At 39.1% G+C, this 18,495-nt stretch overlaps 1 protein-coding gene across 4 annotated transcripts in view; it reads left to right on the top strand.

The window, feature by feature from the left end:
• The window catches only part of CCDC7 (coiled-coil domain containing 7), a 310,496-nt gene that overhangs the window by 153,633 nt on the left and 138,368 nt on the right, over positions 1–18,495 (top strand). For 2 of the 4 annotated variants that reach the window (XM_034643982.1, XM_034643983.1), the window contains exons 17-18: positions 16,648–16,924; positions 17,793–17,865. In XM_034643982.1, the coding sequence (XP_034499873.1) occupies positions 16,648–16,924; positions 17,793–17,865 (350 nt within the window). Of the gene's footprint in view, positions 1–16,647; positions 16,925–17,792; positions 17,866–18,495 lie in introns of those variants that run through there. The other 2 variants (XM_034643984.1, XM_034643986.1) reach the window with 2 other exon arrangements.

Genomic DNA, 18,495 nt, shown 5'->3' on the forward strand with positions numbered 1-18,495 from the left:
GTGGCAGAGGCCACAGACTCATTATCTTTTCTTTGCTGGGGGGGACTTCTCCTTCTCGTCATTCTGATGAAGAGAGATTGCAGGGTTGTCCAGAGCCCAAGTGTTGACTGGGACCCAGGCCGTGCGCCCTTGTTTTATAGAGATCTTAGGGATGTGGGCTTCTTCCTTAAAGAGTTTATTTATTTATTTGAGAGAGAGAGAGACAGTCAGCAAGAAAGGGAACCCAAGCAGAGGAGTGGGAGAGGAAGAAGCAGGTTCCCGGTGGAGAAGCCCGATGAAGGACTCCTTACGGAGCGTTGTGATCACACCCTAATCCGAAGACAGGTGCTTGGTGACTGCGCCACTCAGGCGCTCCGGGTTGTGGGCTTCTTGATTTTTCAGCCTGCCTTCTGGGGGAGGGGCCTGCCTGCAGGTACTCAGAAAACCCTGTTTGGGTAGAGTCTCTGTGTCCCTTGCGAGGGGGGATGGGGATGGGCACCCTGTGAGCCGGTATTTCCGGGCTTTTGTTCTCTGGCGGCTTTCCCTGGCGGTTTGCTATGCCTCTTCTGAGAGAGCAGCAGCGGCTGAAATTCAGCCTCTGTCTCAGAACAGAGGGATCGCGGATCGTTCTCCACTGATGTTCTGGCCACTTTAACTCTGTTTCTGTTGGTGCTGCTCAACCCTGCAGCATCCCGGGCTGTGCGCCCCACACCCGGCGTCCCAGCCCTCACTTCCAGGGCCGGCACGTCTCTGTCCTTTGTGTTTCCAACCCCGCCCGCCGCCAGCCGCCCCGCGCGGGCTCCCGGAGCTCCCCGTCTCAGTCTGGTGTCTCACGGGTGCTGACCGCGAGTCCGCCTGCTCCCCCGTGCAGGTGGCCCTCCAGCCGCCAGCCGCCCCGCGGACGCTCCCGGAGCTCCCGGTCTCAGCCTCGATCCAGTGAGCACACCGGAGCTCCGGAGCTCCGTGAGATGCTTGGTGGTGCACGCTCCCGGCTCACGGACTCAGTCTGCCGTTTCCAGAGTGCGGGTCCGCGGTCCGCCCGCTCCCCGGTGCAGGTGGCCCGCCAGCCGCCCTGCGCGCGCTCCTGGAGTTCGCGTTCTAAGTCTGTTGTCTCGCGGGTGCCGTCCGCGAGTCTGCCTGCTCCCCCGTGCAGGTGGCCCGCCAACCGCCAGCCTTCTCGCGTACGCTCCCGGAGCTCCCTTCTCAGCCTGCTGTCTCAAGCGTGCGGGTCCGCGGTCTGTCCACTCCCCCTTGCAGGTGGCTACCGCTTCCCGGCGCCCTGACACGGCGGCTCCCTCCCCCTTCTGTTTAGCTTCCGATATCTGTGCGCGGTTTCACGGCTCCCCGCTTCGTACCTCGATACTCAGCGCTGGAGATGTTCATTTGTAGAGATCCAGATGTATCTTCCTGCGTCTCAGGCTGATTCCGTGGATATTCCTGCTGGTCTGGTACCTATCCAGCTCAACTCAGGGGACCGGCTGAAAAAGGTGTCCCCTACTCCTCCGCCATCTTAACCTCCTCCCCCTTCCATAGCTTCTTAATGTAGGAGCTTCCATTTAAAATTAGTTATGGTGATACAGATGCTCTGAAGAGTCATTAGGTGTAGAATGTGTGTTATCAGTGCTTAAAGAAGAAAGTCCTTTGTGGTTGGGGCCTGTAGAGCTAATAAATGTTTTTGTGAAGATGTAGAATATATCTTTTTGGTATTGCCCAAATAGTGATCCCCTTCCCCAAATTCATTTGAATGACAGGGCTCTGGATTCTGTTTTCATTTAAAATTATCTTTAATGAGATGTGCCTAGAAAATAAGCAGTACTTTTTCAGTGTTGGCCACTGTCTTCAATATACTAGAATGTCTGGAAATTGCTAGCAGTTCACATTGTGCTGGTTTTATTTCATCTGTTGAAAATGTATGTCAGGAATTCAAATATTCCAAAGAAAGATTAGTAAAGGTTGCATGTTTCATGTCTTGCTGCATACATGTATCAGTAGTGGCAGCAACTTATTCAGTAGCTGGTATAATAACAAAGACTCAGGGGGGTACAGTTGGTTTTTTCCACTATTGAAGCTTTGACTATCATGCCCAGTAGTTTTAATGAGACATATTGGCATTTCATAGAATCCCTGTATTCATCAGATTTTGTTTGGGGTCTAATTTTATCTTTACCCTCCCAATACGCAATATTATCGAATGATTAGTTCAGACGATTCTTCCCAAGTTCATGTACTTGGCCAATAGGGTAGTTTTCTAATCAGCATGGCTTTGTATCTGTTTTGGGTTTAGTATTCCAGAACTTCGATGTCAGTTATATAATCTAAGAGAAACAGCAAACTTGGTTGTAATATAAAGTACAAAAATAGTAGCCCTGTGTGTCAGGGGTTCCTAAGACCACTCCCATCACTGGGAGAACTCAGAGGACTCAGCATAGTCATTATCATAGCTATGATTTGTTACAGTGATAGGTTGCAAAGCAAAACCAGTAAAGGGAAAAGTTTCATGAGAGAAAATCTAGAAGAAGCCAGGTGCAAATTTCCAAGAGTTCTCTTCCAGTGGAGTCACACAGAATTCATTCTGCCAGCAATGAATTATGACAATACATATGGAATGTCAAGCTCATTAGAGACTCAGTGCCCAGGGTTTTTAGTGAGGCTAGTCATATACCACCCTCTCCCTGCTATATACCAAAATTCCAGGCTCCCATTAGCAAAGCAGGTACTCTGTATAAATCACATTATTTGTGCTACCAATTTGGGCACAGTGAGGCACTCTTATCAGTTCTGGGAATTGTAGGAACCCTCCCTAGGTCCAACTTCCCAAATGTTGGCCAAGACTCAACTTTGCAATCAGGTTATTCTAAGGATAGCAGTCTCAGTCCTGCTGGGTTCACTCTTTTCTGTGCAGTACACCCCCCTGACCAAAGCATTTTTACAGTAAAAAAATATCATTAGTGGGTCGTATTAATCTCAGTCATACCCTTTAGGAGTCCTGGACTTCACTTGTAAAACAAGTCCCATTCACCATATCTTAGAAAGCCAAGTGACTTTCTCTTTAATTTTCTATATTGATCTTTTCTTTACCTTACCCAAGGCACCAATTCAGGAACTCTACAACTATGGCCAAAAAGTTGAAGCTGACGTGAAGGCCTTCCAGGGCTGAGACAGTGTCATAACAGGGCACACACGCAGGAAATTTAATCCCAGAGAGGACACATGGTATCCCTGGAAATGAAGACTTTATAATTGTTAGAGCACCCCAAGAGGACATACTTTAGTCAGTGTGGGTGTTCAGGGTCCCGATGTGGCCTCCCACCATAAGGTTTCTGGTCCAGGCTGATTGATTAAGTTGAATCATTTTGTTTTAGAAGGACTTCTTGAAAGCAGTCAGTTCCAAACAGTTTTTCTTGTGAATGACGCCAGTTAATCTACCTGGGAAGTGTAGAGGACATCTGAAGCAGTTCTGTGTGGAAAGTGCAGGATCTGGGCCACCCCTTCATAATCAGCACTGTCAAGTGTGATCTTAGGTCTCAGCAGTCAGTTTGAATTCAAGGTGCTCTCAGCAGCTTGGAAAGGTAGCACAGGGTATTTTCCTTCAGGAAGAGGGTAACACTTCTGGAACAGTTCTGAAAAACAAAGATTACTAGGGCCCTCCCCCTCCCTAGTGCCTCCTAAGGCACTGAGCTTTTGGTTATTTTATCAGGTGTTAACACAAATCAGTGTTTTCATTCAGTAATCAAAACTTTACATTCTTTCTAAACCATGTTCCACTTTCATCCAGATCTTTTGACCAGAAGGGCTGTATGCAAGAAGGACAAAATCATTTTTGCAGAAAAGCATTTTTATACATCCTAACCAGAAAGATACAACATGTTTAGGAATTGGTCAGGACAAATTTTGAATATTCAAAAATTTCAAAATGGGTTTACATAACCTCCCATCCCTTTTGTTCTGATCACTTATCTAGTGAGCAGCCTAGAAAAAAAAATCAATCCCTCTGTGGGAAAAGCTGTTTTTAATAGTCAAACTGACCTACTAAGGTGTGTATACGAGGGGACAGGTGAGAGAAGTAGAGTCAAAGTATCAGTCCATTACTGCAAACTGCAACCAGTCCAGTAAGTCAAACCAATAATCAACATCCAGAGAGGGAGTTGGGAGTTTGTTCTATTAAGAGCATGCAGTGGTCACAGTCCTTGAGTTGTGACCTTCCCCAACTTGCAACTTTCATCAGGGAAAGTGAGAAGTGTAGTTAGTCTCTGTATACAGAGTAGGTCAGCAGCTGAATTTAAGATGGTTTCTTCAGAGAACAAGCTCTTTTCTGTGGGTATTGGTATGTGATCCAGATGGTGCAATCTGCATTCATGATGTTTTTGGAGTTTAGGGACTCAAAGACAGTTGTCCTAGATCTGGAGCTGTCCCAGAGTCTGATTAAGCCTTTCTGTTTTTCATTCTTTAGAATAAGCCATGCTGAAGCTGAAACAGCCCATAGCAGACAGTGTCAGGTTTTAGCTGAGTTAGGTCCAGGCAATTAAGATCTGTGAATAGCTTTTTTTCTTTATTATTTTTATTAGTAGCAAAGCTGAGATGCCATAGAGACAGAGAGCCCTGTTGCAAGTCCAAATGTCAATCGAGGTGTTACCAAACCTTCTTTGTTAATCTTAGAGCCCAAATTTGACTCACTCAAAAATATGCACATCAGGCCAGAAAATCAACATTAAGGGTCAAATGTCTGATTTTACAAGAGCCTATTAGCAGCCAAAAACTGCTGTTTAAAGTTCCAGATGTGAGCACCTGGGTGGCTTAGTCAGTTAAGGGTCTGCCTTTGGCTCAGGTCATGATCCCCAGGGTCCTGGGGTTGAGTCCTGTATTGGGCTCCTTGCTCAGGTGGGAGTCTGCTTCTCCCTCCGCCAGCCGCTCCCCCCTGCTTGTGCTCTCTCTCTCTCTGACAAATAAATAAAATCTTAAAAAGAAAAAAGATAAAACTCCAAATGTGTATCTTCATTTGGGGATTGACTCTTTGGCTTCTGTTGCTTTTCCTTTTCTAAAAGGCAAACATAGGCTGCTTTTCCTGCTTCTAATAGACAAAAATCATGATTTATGAAATCTTGTCCTGTTTTCTTTTTTTTTTTAAAGATTTTATTTATTTATTTGAGAAAGAGAGATTGAGAGCACAAGCAGGGGGAGCAGGAGAGGGAGAAGCAGACTCCCCACTGAGTGGGGAGCCTGATGAGGGGCTGGATCCCAGGACCCCAGGATCATGACTTCAGCCTAAGGCAGACCCTTAACTAAGCCACCCAGGCTCCCTGTTGTTCTATTTTCAATATCCAAAGAATTTAAATTCCAGGTCACCCTTGGCAGCAAAATCTCATTAACGCTTTTTCTTTGCAGCTTTCCCTGACCAGGACGATCCTTTTAGCATTTATGAAATTAAAACATACAGCATTTCACATTAATTTTTATCATATATCCAGATGCACAGTTACAAAATAAAAAGCCGTTTAAAAATTCTCCTTTTTACTCATAGCAAATTCATACTAGCAATACATTTAGCATTTACAAAGTTAACATTAGAGCTGCAAGGAGATCCCAGCTGGAATACAAGGGGAAGAGAGTGATGCTACAGCTAGCAGGGCTAGGTTGAAGAAAAGACTAGAGTTCTCCCCACCCACTCTTATCCCTCCTTAACCCTCACCTCCAACTTTTCCCCCCTTTGGTTTATTTAAAGCTTTGCTCCAGCACTAGGAGCTGATTTAAACTTTTCTACCTGGAGGAAAGAGTAACTACAAACTAGTTCTTTTTAGGCTTTAGTATCGGCCTGTTAACTTTCAGTCACAATTTCTCTAGGCTTTACTGACCTAGCCTCTTTGACTTTCCTTTAGTAAAAAAGGTGTTGTAGCCACCTACTTAAAAACTTATTGCTCCAGATTTTTCTTTTATAGCAAATCTGCTCCAGGGTTTCTTTTTTAAAAAATTATTATTAATGGCATTTGTTTTTATTTGTTTTATTTGTTTCAGGGGTACAGGTCTGTGATTCATCAGTCTTACACAATTCACAGCACTTACCATAGCACATATCCTCCCCAATGTCCATCACCTAGCCACCCCATCCCTCTCACCCCCCTCCACTCCAGCAACCCTCAGCTTTTCCCCTGAGATTAAGACTCTTATGGTTTGTCTCCCTCTCTGGTTTCTTCTTGTTTCATGTTTTCCTCTCTTCCCTTATGATCCTCTGCCTTGTTCTCAAATTCCAAATATCAGTGAGATCATATGATAATTGTCTTTCTCTGATTGACTTATTTCGCTTAGCATAATACCCTCTAGTTCCATTCATGTTGTTACAAATGGCAAGAATTCATTTTTTGATAGCTGTATAATATTCCAGCATGTATCTATACCACTTCTTCTTTATCTATTCATCTATCAGTGGACATCTGGGCTCTTTCCATAGTTTGGCTATTACGGACATTGCTGCTATAAACATAGGGGTGCAGTTGCCCTTTTAGATTACTACATTTGTATGTTTGGAATAAATATCCAGTAGTGCAATTGCTGGGTCATAGGGGTAGCTCTATTTTCAACTTTTTGAGGAACCTCCATACTGTTTTCCAGAGTGGCTGCACCAGCTTGCATTCCCACCAATGGTGTAGGAGGGTTCCCTTCTCCACATCCTTGCCAACATCTGTCATTTCCTGACTTGTTAATTTTAGTGATTCTGACTGGTGTGAGGTGTTATCTCATTGTGCTTTTGATTTGGATTTCCCTGATGCCGACTGATGTTGAGCACTTTTTCATGTGTCTGTTGGCCATTTGGAGGTCTTCTTTGCAGAAATGTCTGTTCATGTCTTCTGCCCATTTCTTGATTAGATTATTTGTTCCTTGGGTATTGAGTTTGATAAGTTCTTTATACTTCTTTATACTAGCCCTTTATCTGATATGTCATTTAAAATATCTTTTCCCATTCTGTCAGTTGTCTTTTGGTTTTGTTGACTGTGCCAAACCTTTTGATCTTGATGAAGTCCCAATAGTTCACTTTTGCCCTTGCTTCCCTTGCCTTTGGCAATGTGTCTAGGAAGAAGTTGCTGTGGCCGAGGTTGAGGAGGTTGCTGCCTGTGTTTTCCTCAACGATTTTGATGCATTCCTGTCTCACATTTATGTATTTCATCCACCTTGAGTTTATTTTTGTGTATAGTGTAAGTAAACGGTCCAGTTTCATTCTTCTGCATGCGGCTGTCCAATTTTCCCACGATCATTTGTTGAAGCGACTGTCTTTTTTCCATTGGATATTCCTTCCTACTTTGTCAAAAATTAGTTGACCATAGAGTCGAGAGTCTATTTCGGAGTTCTCTGTTCTTTTCCACTGATCTATGTGTCTGTTTTAGTGCCAGTACCATACTGTCTTGGTGATTACAGCTTTGTAATAGAGCTTGAAGTCTGGAATTGTGATGCCATCAGCTTTGGTTTTCTTTTTGAACATTCCTCTGGCTATTTAGGGTCTTTCCTTGTCCCATACAAATTTTAGGATTATTTGTTCCATTTCTGTGAAAAAAATTTATGGTATTTTTATAAGGATTGCATTGAATGTGTAGATTGCTCTAGGTAGCATAGACATTTTCACAATATTTGTTCTTCCAATCCATGAGCATGGAATGTATTTCCATTTCTTTCCATTTCTTTTTCATTTATTTTTCCATTTCTTTTCCATTTCTTTCTTTTCCATTTCTTTTCTTTCCATTTCTTTTCCATTTCTCTCAGGAGTATTCTATAATTTTCTGAGTACAGATCCTTTGCCTCTTTGGTTAGATTTATTCCTAGGTATTTTATGGTTTTTGGTGCAATTGCAAATTGGATCAACTCCTTAACTTCTCTTTCTTCTGTCTTCTTGTTGGTGTATAGAAATGAAACTGATTTCTGTGCATTGATTTTGTATCCTGCCACTTTACTGAATTCCTGTATGAGTTCTAGCAGTTTTGGGGTAGGATCTTTTGGGTTTTTCACATAAAGTGTCATATCATCTGCATAGAGTGAGAGTTTGACTTCTTTGCCAATTTGGATGCCTTTTATTTCTTTTTGTTGTCTGATTGCTGAGGCTAGGACTCCTAGTATTATGTTGAACAGCAGTGGTGATGGTGGACACCATTGCTGTGTTCCTGACCTTAAGGGAAGAGCTCTCAGTTTTTCCCCATGTGGGTTTTTCATAGATGGCTTTTATGATATTGAGGTAGGTACCATCTATCCCTACACTGTGAAAGTTTTTTTTTTAATTTTTTTTAAAGATTTTATTTATTTATTTGACAGAGATAGAGACAGCCAGTGAGAGAGGGAACACAAGCAGGGGGAGTGGGAGAGGAAGAAGCAGGCTCATAGCAGAGGAGCCTGATGTGGGGCTCGATCCCATAATGCCGGGATCACGCCCTGAGCCGAAGGCAGACGCTTAACCGCTGTGCCACCCAGGCGCCCCTACGCTGTGAAAGTTTTAATCAAGAAAAGATGTTGTACTTGTCAAATGCTTTTTCTGCATCTATTGAGAGAATCATATGGTTCTTGCCTTTCTTTTATTAATATAGTGTATCACTTTGATTGATTTGTGGATGTTGAACCAACCTTGCAGCCCAGGAATAAATCCCACTTGGTTGTGGTGGATAATCCTTTTAATGTACTGTTGGATCCTATTGGCTAGTAGTTTGGTGATGCATCCATATTCTTGGGGGATATTGGTCTGTAATTCTCCTTCATGGGGTCTTTGTCTGGTTTTGGGATCAAAGTAATTTTGGCCTCATAAAATGAATTTGGAAGTTTTCCTTCTATTTCTATTTTTTGGAACAGTTTCAGAAGAATAGGTATTAATTCTTTAAATGTTTGGTAGAATTCCCCTGGGAAGCCATCCGGCCCTGGGCTCTTGTTTGTTGGGAGATTTTTGGTTATTGCTTCAATTTCCTTGCTGGTTATGGGTCTGTTTAGGTTTTCTATCTCTTCCTGACTCAGTTTTGGTAGTTTATACATCTCTAGGAATATATCCATTTCTTCCAGATTGTTTAATTTGTTGGCATTTAGTTGCTCCTAATATGTTCTTATAATTGTTTGTATTTCTTTGGTGTTGGTTGTGATCTCTCCTCTTTCATTCATGATTTTATTTTTTGGGGTCCTTTCTCTTTTCTTTTTGATAAGTCTGGCCAGGGGTTTATCAATCTTATTAATTCTTTCAAAGAACTAGCTCCTAGTTTCATTGATCTGTTCTATTCTTTTGGTTTCTATTTCATTGATTTTTGCTCTGATCTTTATTATTTTTTTTCTCCTGCTGGGTTTAGGCTTTATTTGCTCCTTTAGGTGTAGGGTTAGGTTGTGTATTTGAGACCTTTCTTGTTTCTTGAGAAGTATATTGTTATATTCTTCCACTTAGGACCACCTTTGCTGCATCCCAATGATTTTGAACAGTTGCGTTTTCATTTTCATTTGTTTCCATGAATTTTTAAAATTCTTCTTTAATTTCCTTGTTGACCCATCATTCTTTAGTAGGATGCTCTTTAGCCTCCATATATTTGAGTTCTTCCAAACTTTCCTCTTGTGATTGAGTTCGAGTTTAAAAGCATTGTGTTCTGAAAATATGCAGGGAATGATCCCAATCTTTTGGTACTGGTTGAGACCTGATTTGTGACCCAGGATGTGATCTATTCTGGAGAATGTTCCATGTGCATTAGAGAAGAATGTATATTCTGTAGCTTTGGGATGAATTCTTCTGAATATATCTGTGAAGTCCATCTGGCCCAGTGTGTCATTTAAAGCCCTTATTTCCTTGTTGATCTTTTGCTTAGATCATCTGTCCATTTCATTGAGGGGGGTGTTAATGTCCCCTACTATTATTGTATTATTGTCAATGTGTTTCTTTGATTTAGTTATTAATTGGCTTATATAATTGGCTGCTCCCATGTTAGGGGCATAAATATTTACATTTGTTAGGTCTTCTTGTTGGATAGACCCTTTATGATATAGTGTCCTTCCTCATCTCTTATTACAGTCTTTATTTTAAAATCTAATTTGTCTGATATAAGGATTGCTACCTCAGCTTTATTTTGATGTCCATTAGCATGATAAATGGTTTTCCACCCCCTCACTTTAAATCTGGAGGTGTCTTTGGGTCTAAACGAGCCTCTTGCAGATAGCATATCGATGGGTCTTGCTTTTTATCCAATCTGATACCCTGGGTCTTTTGATTGGGGCATTTAGCCCATTTACATTCAGAGTAACTATTAAAAGATATGAATTTAGTGCCATTGTATTCCTGTAAGGTTACTGTTACTGTATATTGTCTCTGTTCCTTTCTGATCTATGTTACTTTTGGGCTCTCTCTTTGCTTAGAGGACCCCTTTCAATATTTTTTGTAGGGCTGGTTTGGTGATGGCAAATTCTTTTAGTTTCTTTTTGTCCTGGAAGCTTTTATCTTTCCTTCTGTTTTGAATGACATCCTAGCTGGATAAAGTATTCTTGGCTGCATATTTTTCTTGTTTTATACCCTGAATATATCATGCCAGTCCTTTTTGGCCGGCCAGGTCTCTGTGGATAGGTCTGCTGCCAATCTAATGTTTCTACCTTTTTAGCTTACAGGCCTCTTGTCCTGAGTTGCTTTCAGGATTTTCTCTTTGTCTCTGAGATTTGCAAGTTTCAGTATTATATGTTGGGGTGTTGACCTCTTTTTATTGATTTTGAGGGGGGTTCTCTGTGCCTCCTGGACTTGGATGCCTGTTTCCTTCCCCAGATCGGAGAAGTTGTCTGCTATAATTTGCTCCAGTATACCTTTTGCTTCTCTCTTTCCTCTTCTTCTGGAAATCCCAATTATTCTAATATTATTTTGCTTTATGATGTCACTTAATCTCAAATTCTCCCCTTGTGATCCAGTAGTTGTTTATCTCTCTTTTTCTCAGCTTCGTTATTCTCCATAATTTGGTCTTCTATGTCACTAATTCTCTCTTTTGCCTCATTTATCCTAGCACTTGGAACCTGTGTTTTTGATTGCACCTCATTAACAGCCTTTTTGATTTCAACTTGGTTAGACTTTAATTCTCCAGAAAGGGATTCTCTAGGGTATTCTATGCTTTTTTCAAGCCCAGCTAGTATCTTTATAATTGTTATTCTGAACTCTAATTCCAACATCTTGTAATGTCCTTATTGATTAGGTACCTGGCAGTCAGTACTGCCTCTTGTTTTATTTTTTGAGGTGAGTTTTTCCGTTTTGTCATTTTGTTGAGAGAAGAATAGATGAACGAGAGAAGAAAATGCTAAAAGGTTAAGAACGACCCCAGAGAAATATACACTAAAGAAATCATAAGAGACCAGAAACCGGGGGGAAAGAAAAAAGAAAAAAGAAAAAAAAAAGAATTTGATGAGGCTGGTGAATAGAACAGAGACATACACTAGATTTTGGGTGTACTTTGGTCTGTTAGAAGAAACTGCATCCCAAAATTTTAGAGAAAGAAAAATATATATATACACACACACACAAAAATAAGGTTAAATACAATGAAAGGATGGAATATGACTGTAAAATGAAAATTACAAAAAAAGATTTTATAAAAGGAATTGATAAGTTGGTTGAAAAAGGAAAGAAGAAAAATTTAAAAAGAGAGAGAGAGAGAGAGAATGTGATCAGGCAGATGAGTAGAACAGAACCATACACTAGATTTTGTGTATATTTTGGTCTCTTAGAAGAAACTGCCTCCCAAAATTTTAAAGAAAGAAAAACTTACATATACACACAAAATAAGGTTAAACACAATGAAGGGATAGAATATGACTGTAAAAATGAAAATTTAAAAAGATTTTTAAAAAAGGAATTGGTAAGGTAAGAAGTTGTCTGAAAAAGGAAAGAACTATTCAAAAAAAAAGAGAAAAAGTAAAGAAAAAAATAAAATAAAATAAATTAAAGTTGAAAGACTAAAGAATTGTGGAGGGAAAGCCATGAATTCTATGTGCTGTATTTCCCTAGCACTGGAGTTTTGCAGTTCTCATTGGTAGGTAAACTTGGTCTTGTCTGGATGTTCTTGCTGATCTTCTGGGAGAGGGGCCTTGCATTGATTCTCAAATGTCTTTGCCCTGGGTGGAATTGCACTGCCCTTGCCTGGGGCCAGGCTAAGTAATCCGCTCCAGTTTGCTCTTTTTTGGTTTTGTTCACTGAAGGCTTTCCACCCAGCTTTAGAGAATGAGAATGAAAATGGCCACCTCCCAGTCTCCCATCCCAGAGGAACCAGGAGTGGAGAGCTTGGGACCCCACTTTTCAGTGCACTCTCAGAGAAAAGCAGTCAGTCACTCCTGTCTCCCTGATCTCCAGCTGCACTCTGTGCTCACCTGGCCTGTGACCAAGCATTTCTATCTCTGGCACACGGCTCTGTTTGGAGACTCCAAACCCAGCAGATTCCTATGGCACGCTCCCATGCTACTCCTCCCAGGAGAGGAAGGGGAGTCTCCCCAGTTCTGCCGCTTGTTGGGCTTCTGCTTGAAGAGCAGTGACCCAGCTGTGCTATGGATCATGGTTTATGGCAACTCTGAGCTGAGAGCCCACTCCTGGGCTCACTGCAGCTGGATTCCCCACTCTGATACCTGGGAGTTCTGCCACACTCAGGGACCCCTGGTCTTCCTGTGACTCCAAGAATCTTGAGACCACACTGTCCCAGCGAGGGTTCCACCCCCCCAGTTAGCCACCAGAGTGACATCCCTCACCAGAGCAGACTTCTAAAAGTTCCAATTTTGCGCTCTGCAGCTCTATCTCTTGCCAGTAGCTGGCTGACAGAGGCTCCCTCCCCCTGTGGTCTGTCTTTCCATATGTCGCCTCAGATTCACTTCTCTGCACCTCCTACCTTCCAGAAAGTGGTCACTTTTCTGTTCATAGAGTTGCTGCTATTCTTTTCTTCATTCTCCAGTTGACTTGGTAGGTGTTCAGAATGATTTGGTATCTTCCTAGCTGAATTCCTGGGACCAGACAAAATTTAGGTCTCCTACTCCTCTGCTGTCTTGGGCTCCTCCCTGCTCCAGAATTTCTAAGAAATTTTCCCATTTCAGGGCTTTAGTGGTCTGTGGACTATGCGGCTATCCTACATACTTAGAGGTTGTGGTATCCCATATCTCTGTGGCTACATGGGCTCTAGTCATTCTAGTTTGGCCAAGTAATTTGCGTCTCTGGGGTTTTTGTGGATATATATAACATGGCCACTGAGATATTGGCCATTCCGACTCAATAGTTTGTCTTCCAGTGGGTTTGTCTTCCAGTGAGTTAATTTTCCACCTCTGTGATGGTCCAATGAAACTGGTTCTGTTTTCCAAATCTATAATATCCAGATAAGTCATATACAACTGAGTATATGATGTAGGTTGTTATACTACAATAGTATTTATTGAAAAAACTTACAGATTAGAAGCAGAATACGTGTAATATTCCAAGCTCTCATTTTGCACAAGGAATGTTTGGGCTAGTGACAACTTGATGGATAATCTAAAGTGCTCTGTGGGAAGGGTCCTATTCACATACTAGTATGTAGTATTTTTAGAGAAGTTGGGAGGAATGCAGAGAAAAAATAGATGATTCTCTAATTGTGAAACTCCCTGATGAAGGGGAAGTAGACATGTCAATAAAAGGGTGTGTGGAGGGAGTTCACAGTCCAATATCACAGGTATCAGTGAAAGATTTTGAGAATCTCTGCCAAGCTATTGGCTGGGGAAAGAGAAATATCCACCAGGGCCATGCAAGATAAAATATGTTTATCATCCTCATTAACCGATAATTTGTTTTTCTGGTGTTAGAATAGTTTTCCTTTTTTGTTTCATACACTTTCCTTATTTTATAGTTTAATTCCTATTTTTAATTATTTCAGTAATAGCAATAGCTAGTATTTGTAGCCAGTCAACATTTTCAGTGTAAGATATATTTAGATGTTTACAAACTACTTCTAAGTAGTCAGCCAGCCTTGTTTTCTCTAGATGAAATAATTCGAAGTATTTTAACATTTCATTTTTCCAGGTTTTTAATCATTTGTATTTTTACTGAATATTTTCAATTTTTTTGAGTTCCTTTTTAGTTGAGGAGCCTAAAACTAACCACTATGAAGAATTTGACCAATAATTATAATTTTTAAAACTATCAAATATGATAAATTTTGAAAGTTAATTTTACATTCATTATATCGAATTTTTCTTATGAAGTTAATTTTTAGAATCATTTAAGGTTGTACTACACACTTTGAATCCTAGATCTTTTGTTTTCCTTGCATATAGAAATACATTCCTCATCTTCTATTATTGCAGATAAGAATATCAAATCCATTCTCCTCTGTATTTCCATTGATAATTTAAGATTCAGTGTATATATCAATATTTACAAGAGATTTTTTTTCCTAAGGAGGAGGGAAATGCCTTGGGGATTGTGTTGACAGTTTAGAAAATGGAAACACAAACAGACAGACAAATCAACTCAGGACAGGTTGGGCAGTAGTTCTGTGGAAATCTTCCATTTTGCCTGGATGACAATGTGTTAAAAATGTGTGCCTGATGATATGCATAACATTATACCTTTATACATCTATTTGCTTGGTGAGAAAAGGATGCAATGCTCAGATCTTCAGATTAACAAATGCTTTTGCAAATGAGGAGATTTATTCTTTATATATCGATATTATTACATCTTTATATCACATCAGTGATATTGAAGACTGTCATATAGAATGCTATCAACATCCTTATTATCAAAGCTGTTGAAATACATGCTCATAAGTATACTATTATACTCTGTGTTTTAACACAGTGATGACTAGAAAAAATCTTAATCAAAAGTGGATAACAAATGATGCAAATTTAGCAAGATTTGTAAAATATATTTAGGTTGTTTTTGATAATTTGCCAAAGAATGGGGATTGGCCAAATCATTATTATTTTCTGTGTGACTATAGACTGACTTTCATAGACTTTCTATCCTCTTCCTCCTTTTTTCTCCTTTTCTTCCTCCTCCCCTCCTCCTCCTCCTTTTCCTCTTCTTTTCTTTTATCATTCAAACAAACATCAGGCCTTGAGAGTATGCCTGTTTCCACTTCTAGAGGTACCTGTTTGGCTGATGTGAGCTTGAACAGTATTGCTTGCATACCTTTCTAGTATTTTTGATTCTTGTTCCCCCTCAGCAGAAGTATTATGGTATTATGCAATGACAGTCCTTTATGGTTGTGGGAGCCAATATAAGTGGGGAAAGCTTGAGTGTAGGAATATGGTTATAAATAAACTTTGTATTATGTGCTTTGTATTGTATTTAAGGCCTTGTTCTTGATATTGCCACACATTTTCTCTCTTGTTATAATAGGACCACTTGCCTATGTAGAATCAAGTGATTAATGATATCCCCTAATAAACATTTCAAAATCTTTGAAAGTATTTTACTTTCTACATATAGCTACGTGGTAATATTAGTGACAGGAGTGGTGATTTGTGTATAGCTGCAGGTATGTTTGTAAAAAAGCATCGATTTATATTATGTACTTGGACAGTTGTTATGCTTCAATGGCTGAAAATTGACAACAGTACTCTAGGATCTGTCTTCAAAAGTGTTTTCCAGAGGAGTGTTAGACTATTTTATAACTAGTCATTTTAAATTCAAATACCTAATAAAACCAATAAATCATGTTTGAGGATGAGATATCATCCTTAATTTAGGGCAGGCAGCCACCTATTCTCTTTAATATTGGAATCTATTTTATAACACTACTACAAAAGTCTGTTTGTCATAAATTGTCTTTTTAGCCATCAATTATCTTACACTTTTGTTCTTAGAATTGTCCTCCGTACCCCTCTTTTTTATAATCTAAAATCTGATGTTTGAAATTCATCCTAAAGTGGCAAATTAGGATGGCTGACAATAGCTGCACTGTAAAATTTTGCTTCTGTGTGACCAAAATTCAAATTATTTTAGGCACTGCAATAAACCTTAGGTAAATTATACTAACTGGAGTAATAGCTGTATAAAACAAAGAACCATCAAACTCTGTTGCATTTGATAGGGCTAGAAAAGCTATGCCAAATTCTATAAAACATAGGTAGTTGGACCATTTAAATTATCATCTAAACTGGAATGCTGGGACTAACATACACTGAGACCGTGCGGACAAACCATGACATATGGTTACCCTAGTTCTGGAACCCTAATAAGCTGATCCTGCCAACTGGTGAAGAATAAGTACTTATTACCTTGAAGAAAACTAACTCAGAGCTTGGAAATTGACTTTTGTGGAAGACAGTGATCTTGTAATATTAAAACTGCTATAGAGAAATTTTCATTTTTATTTTCATTCTGAAAGAAATTGTGGAAAAATAACTTTGGGATAAATGTGACTAAAGGTCATCCTCTAAAACATCTTGTGCTCTACTTTGTCTGACTAAATACTTTTTGTTCTGTGCCTGTTATGATCTTGAATAGCTCTTATGTTAAGTAGTTTAAGTGTTACTTAATTCTGTACATCTATTTTAAATCCCAAAAGATATATTATCTTCAACTTGTTATCTAGCAGCAACTTCATATTTGTATTACTACTAATTAATGAATAATTATGATTGCTTATTTAATATTCTTATAGATTATGAAAATGATTCTTCAGTTACAAATAAAAAATTTTCTTCACATAATCTAATACCAGATGTTTTGTAATTCTAAAGCTCAGAGAAGAAAAGAGCTAGCTCTGCTATTTCAGATCTTTCACAGATCCTATCGTCTCAAGATGGATCAGCTTTTTTAAGGAGTTCAAATGAAGGTTCAGCTGATAAAGACCTATCCCATATACTTCCATTAAAGACCCATGATAAATCATTAACAAGACTATTATCAAACGAAGAAATTGAAGATTTACTGTCTGTCAAAACATCACTTCAAGGGAATGAAACAGCAACATTCATTTCACCTAAAAGAAAGCCAATGGGTAGTGACATCTCAAAGGTAAGATACAGTACAATAATTTGAAAGCTGTTTACTTTGAATTGCTAGACTCCTTTAATATTTTAAGCAAATGTTAATTAAAACTCATTAATATTTTCTAGTTGAAAAGGAATAAAAAGTTTGCCATTTAATACAATCTGTTTTATATTTAGGATGTTTAAAGTACTATTTGAGAATCAGAATAATATTAACATAAAAAATTCTAAGCTGTATGGACAAAGAACTTGTGGCTTAGATTAGAGTTTTAATGATAAAATATACACAATTCCTAGCTGAGACAGGGAAATTTTCATTTTGGGTTCATCTAGAAAAAATATTTTTATATAGTAAGGTAATTGTGAAAACATACTTTTTTTGAAATGATTTTATATACCTTAAGGGCTAGAAAATTATCAGAATTGCTTTTGATAAAACAGTATTTGATTACAAAACTCTTAAAGCAAAAATGCTGGGGAAAAAGAAATGATAAAAAGGCTGTATATATTTGACATATATGTACAATATACTTTTATCATAGAATTTATTAAAGTGACCTTAAAAATAATTTCATGAGCCATTTGAGTTAGTCTAGAGATTGAATCAGACTGAAATATAAATCTAAAGTAGAATCATAATCATTATTAACTTGATTTATTTGGAATTATTTAGAAGGAGAATCACAATATAGTTTGGGTTCCCTCCGCATAAGTGTTCCCAAATGTTTCAGATCCCTTCATTTTTCTTGTGTTTTTATTTGATGCATTTAGGATATAAAAGTAAAACATTTATGCAATGGCATTGTAGATATGAGTAAAAATTCTTGCTCTGAGAGAAGGTAGAGTTCCAAGATACATAATTTGAAATTATTATTATAACTTTTGTCATTAAGGCTGCTGTTGTAGAAGAGAAATTACAAAGTAAGACTGAAAAACAAACTTACCAAGAAGCAAGAGAATTTCAAGGTAAAAAGGTTTTCTATTTTGTAAGGTTAAAATGTGAATGTTTATGTGTTCCCACGGTATAATCATAAATAAGTGAAGAGAGAACATTATTAAATATAGAAATAACTCCTTGGACAGTCATCACATAATATGGAAATATATTGACCAGTATGCAAAAATTAATTTGATGAGTTAACATTACATTACCCAGAGTTTATTTCAACTAAGATCTGTGTAGAAGGGAAGTGATTGCTTTGCCTCAACCAAATAGCAGTATTTGGCATTATGAATTCTGAACATATCATGCCAAAAATTCATCAGGGTACAGCAGGAAAAAGATGATTTGTGGTATAAATAATAGATTATTTAGGTGTTTTATATAATATATTTTAAAACAGGGTGCCTGGGTGGCTCAGTTGGTTAAGCGACTGACTTGATTTCAGCTCAGGTCATGATCTCAGGGTCCTGAGATTGAACCCTCCATGGCACTCTGTGCTGGGGGTGGAGCCTGATTAAGATTCTCCCTTGGCTCCCCCTGCCAACTTGAGCGTGTTCTCTCTCTCTCTCTTAAAAAAATATGTATGTATGTATGTATGTGTATGTGTATACTAAATGATAAATTTGTTCTTCCTTTCCAACACATATAGCTTT

Source organism: Ailuropoda melanoleuca, chromosome 15, assembly GCF_002007445.2.
Source record: "Ailuropoda melanoleuca isolate Jingjing chromosome 15, ASM200744v2, whole genome shotgun sequence".
In the NCBI taxonomy this organism is placed as follows: Eukaryota; Metazoa; Chordata; class Mammalia; order Carnivora; family Ursidae; genus Ailuropoda; species Ailuropoda melanoleuca.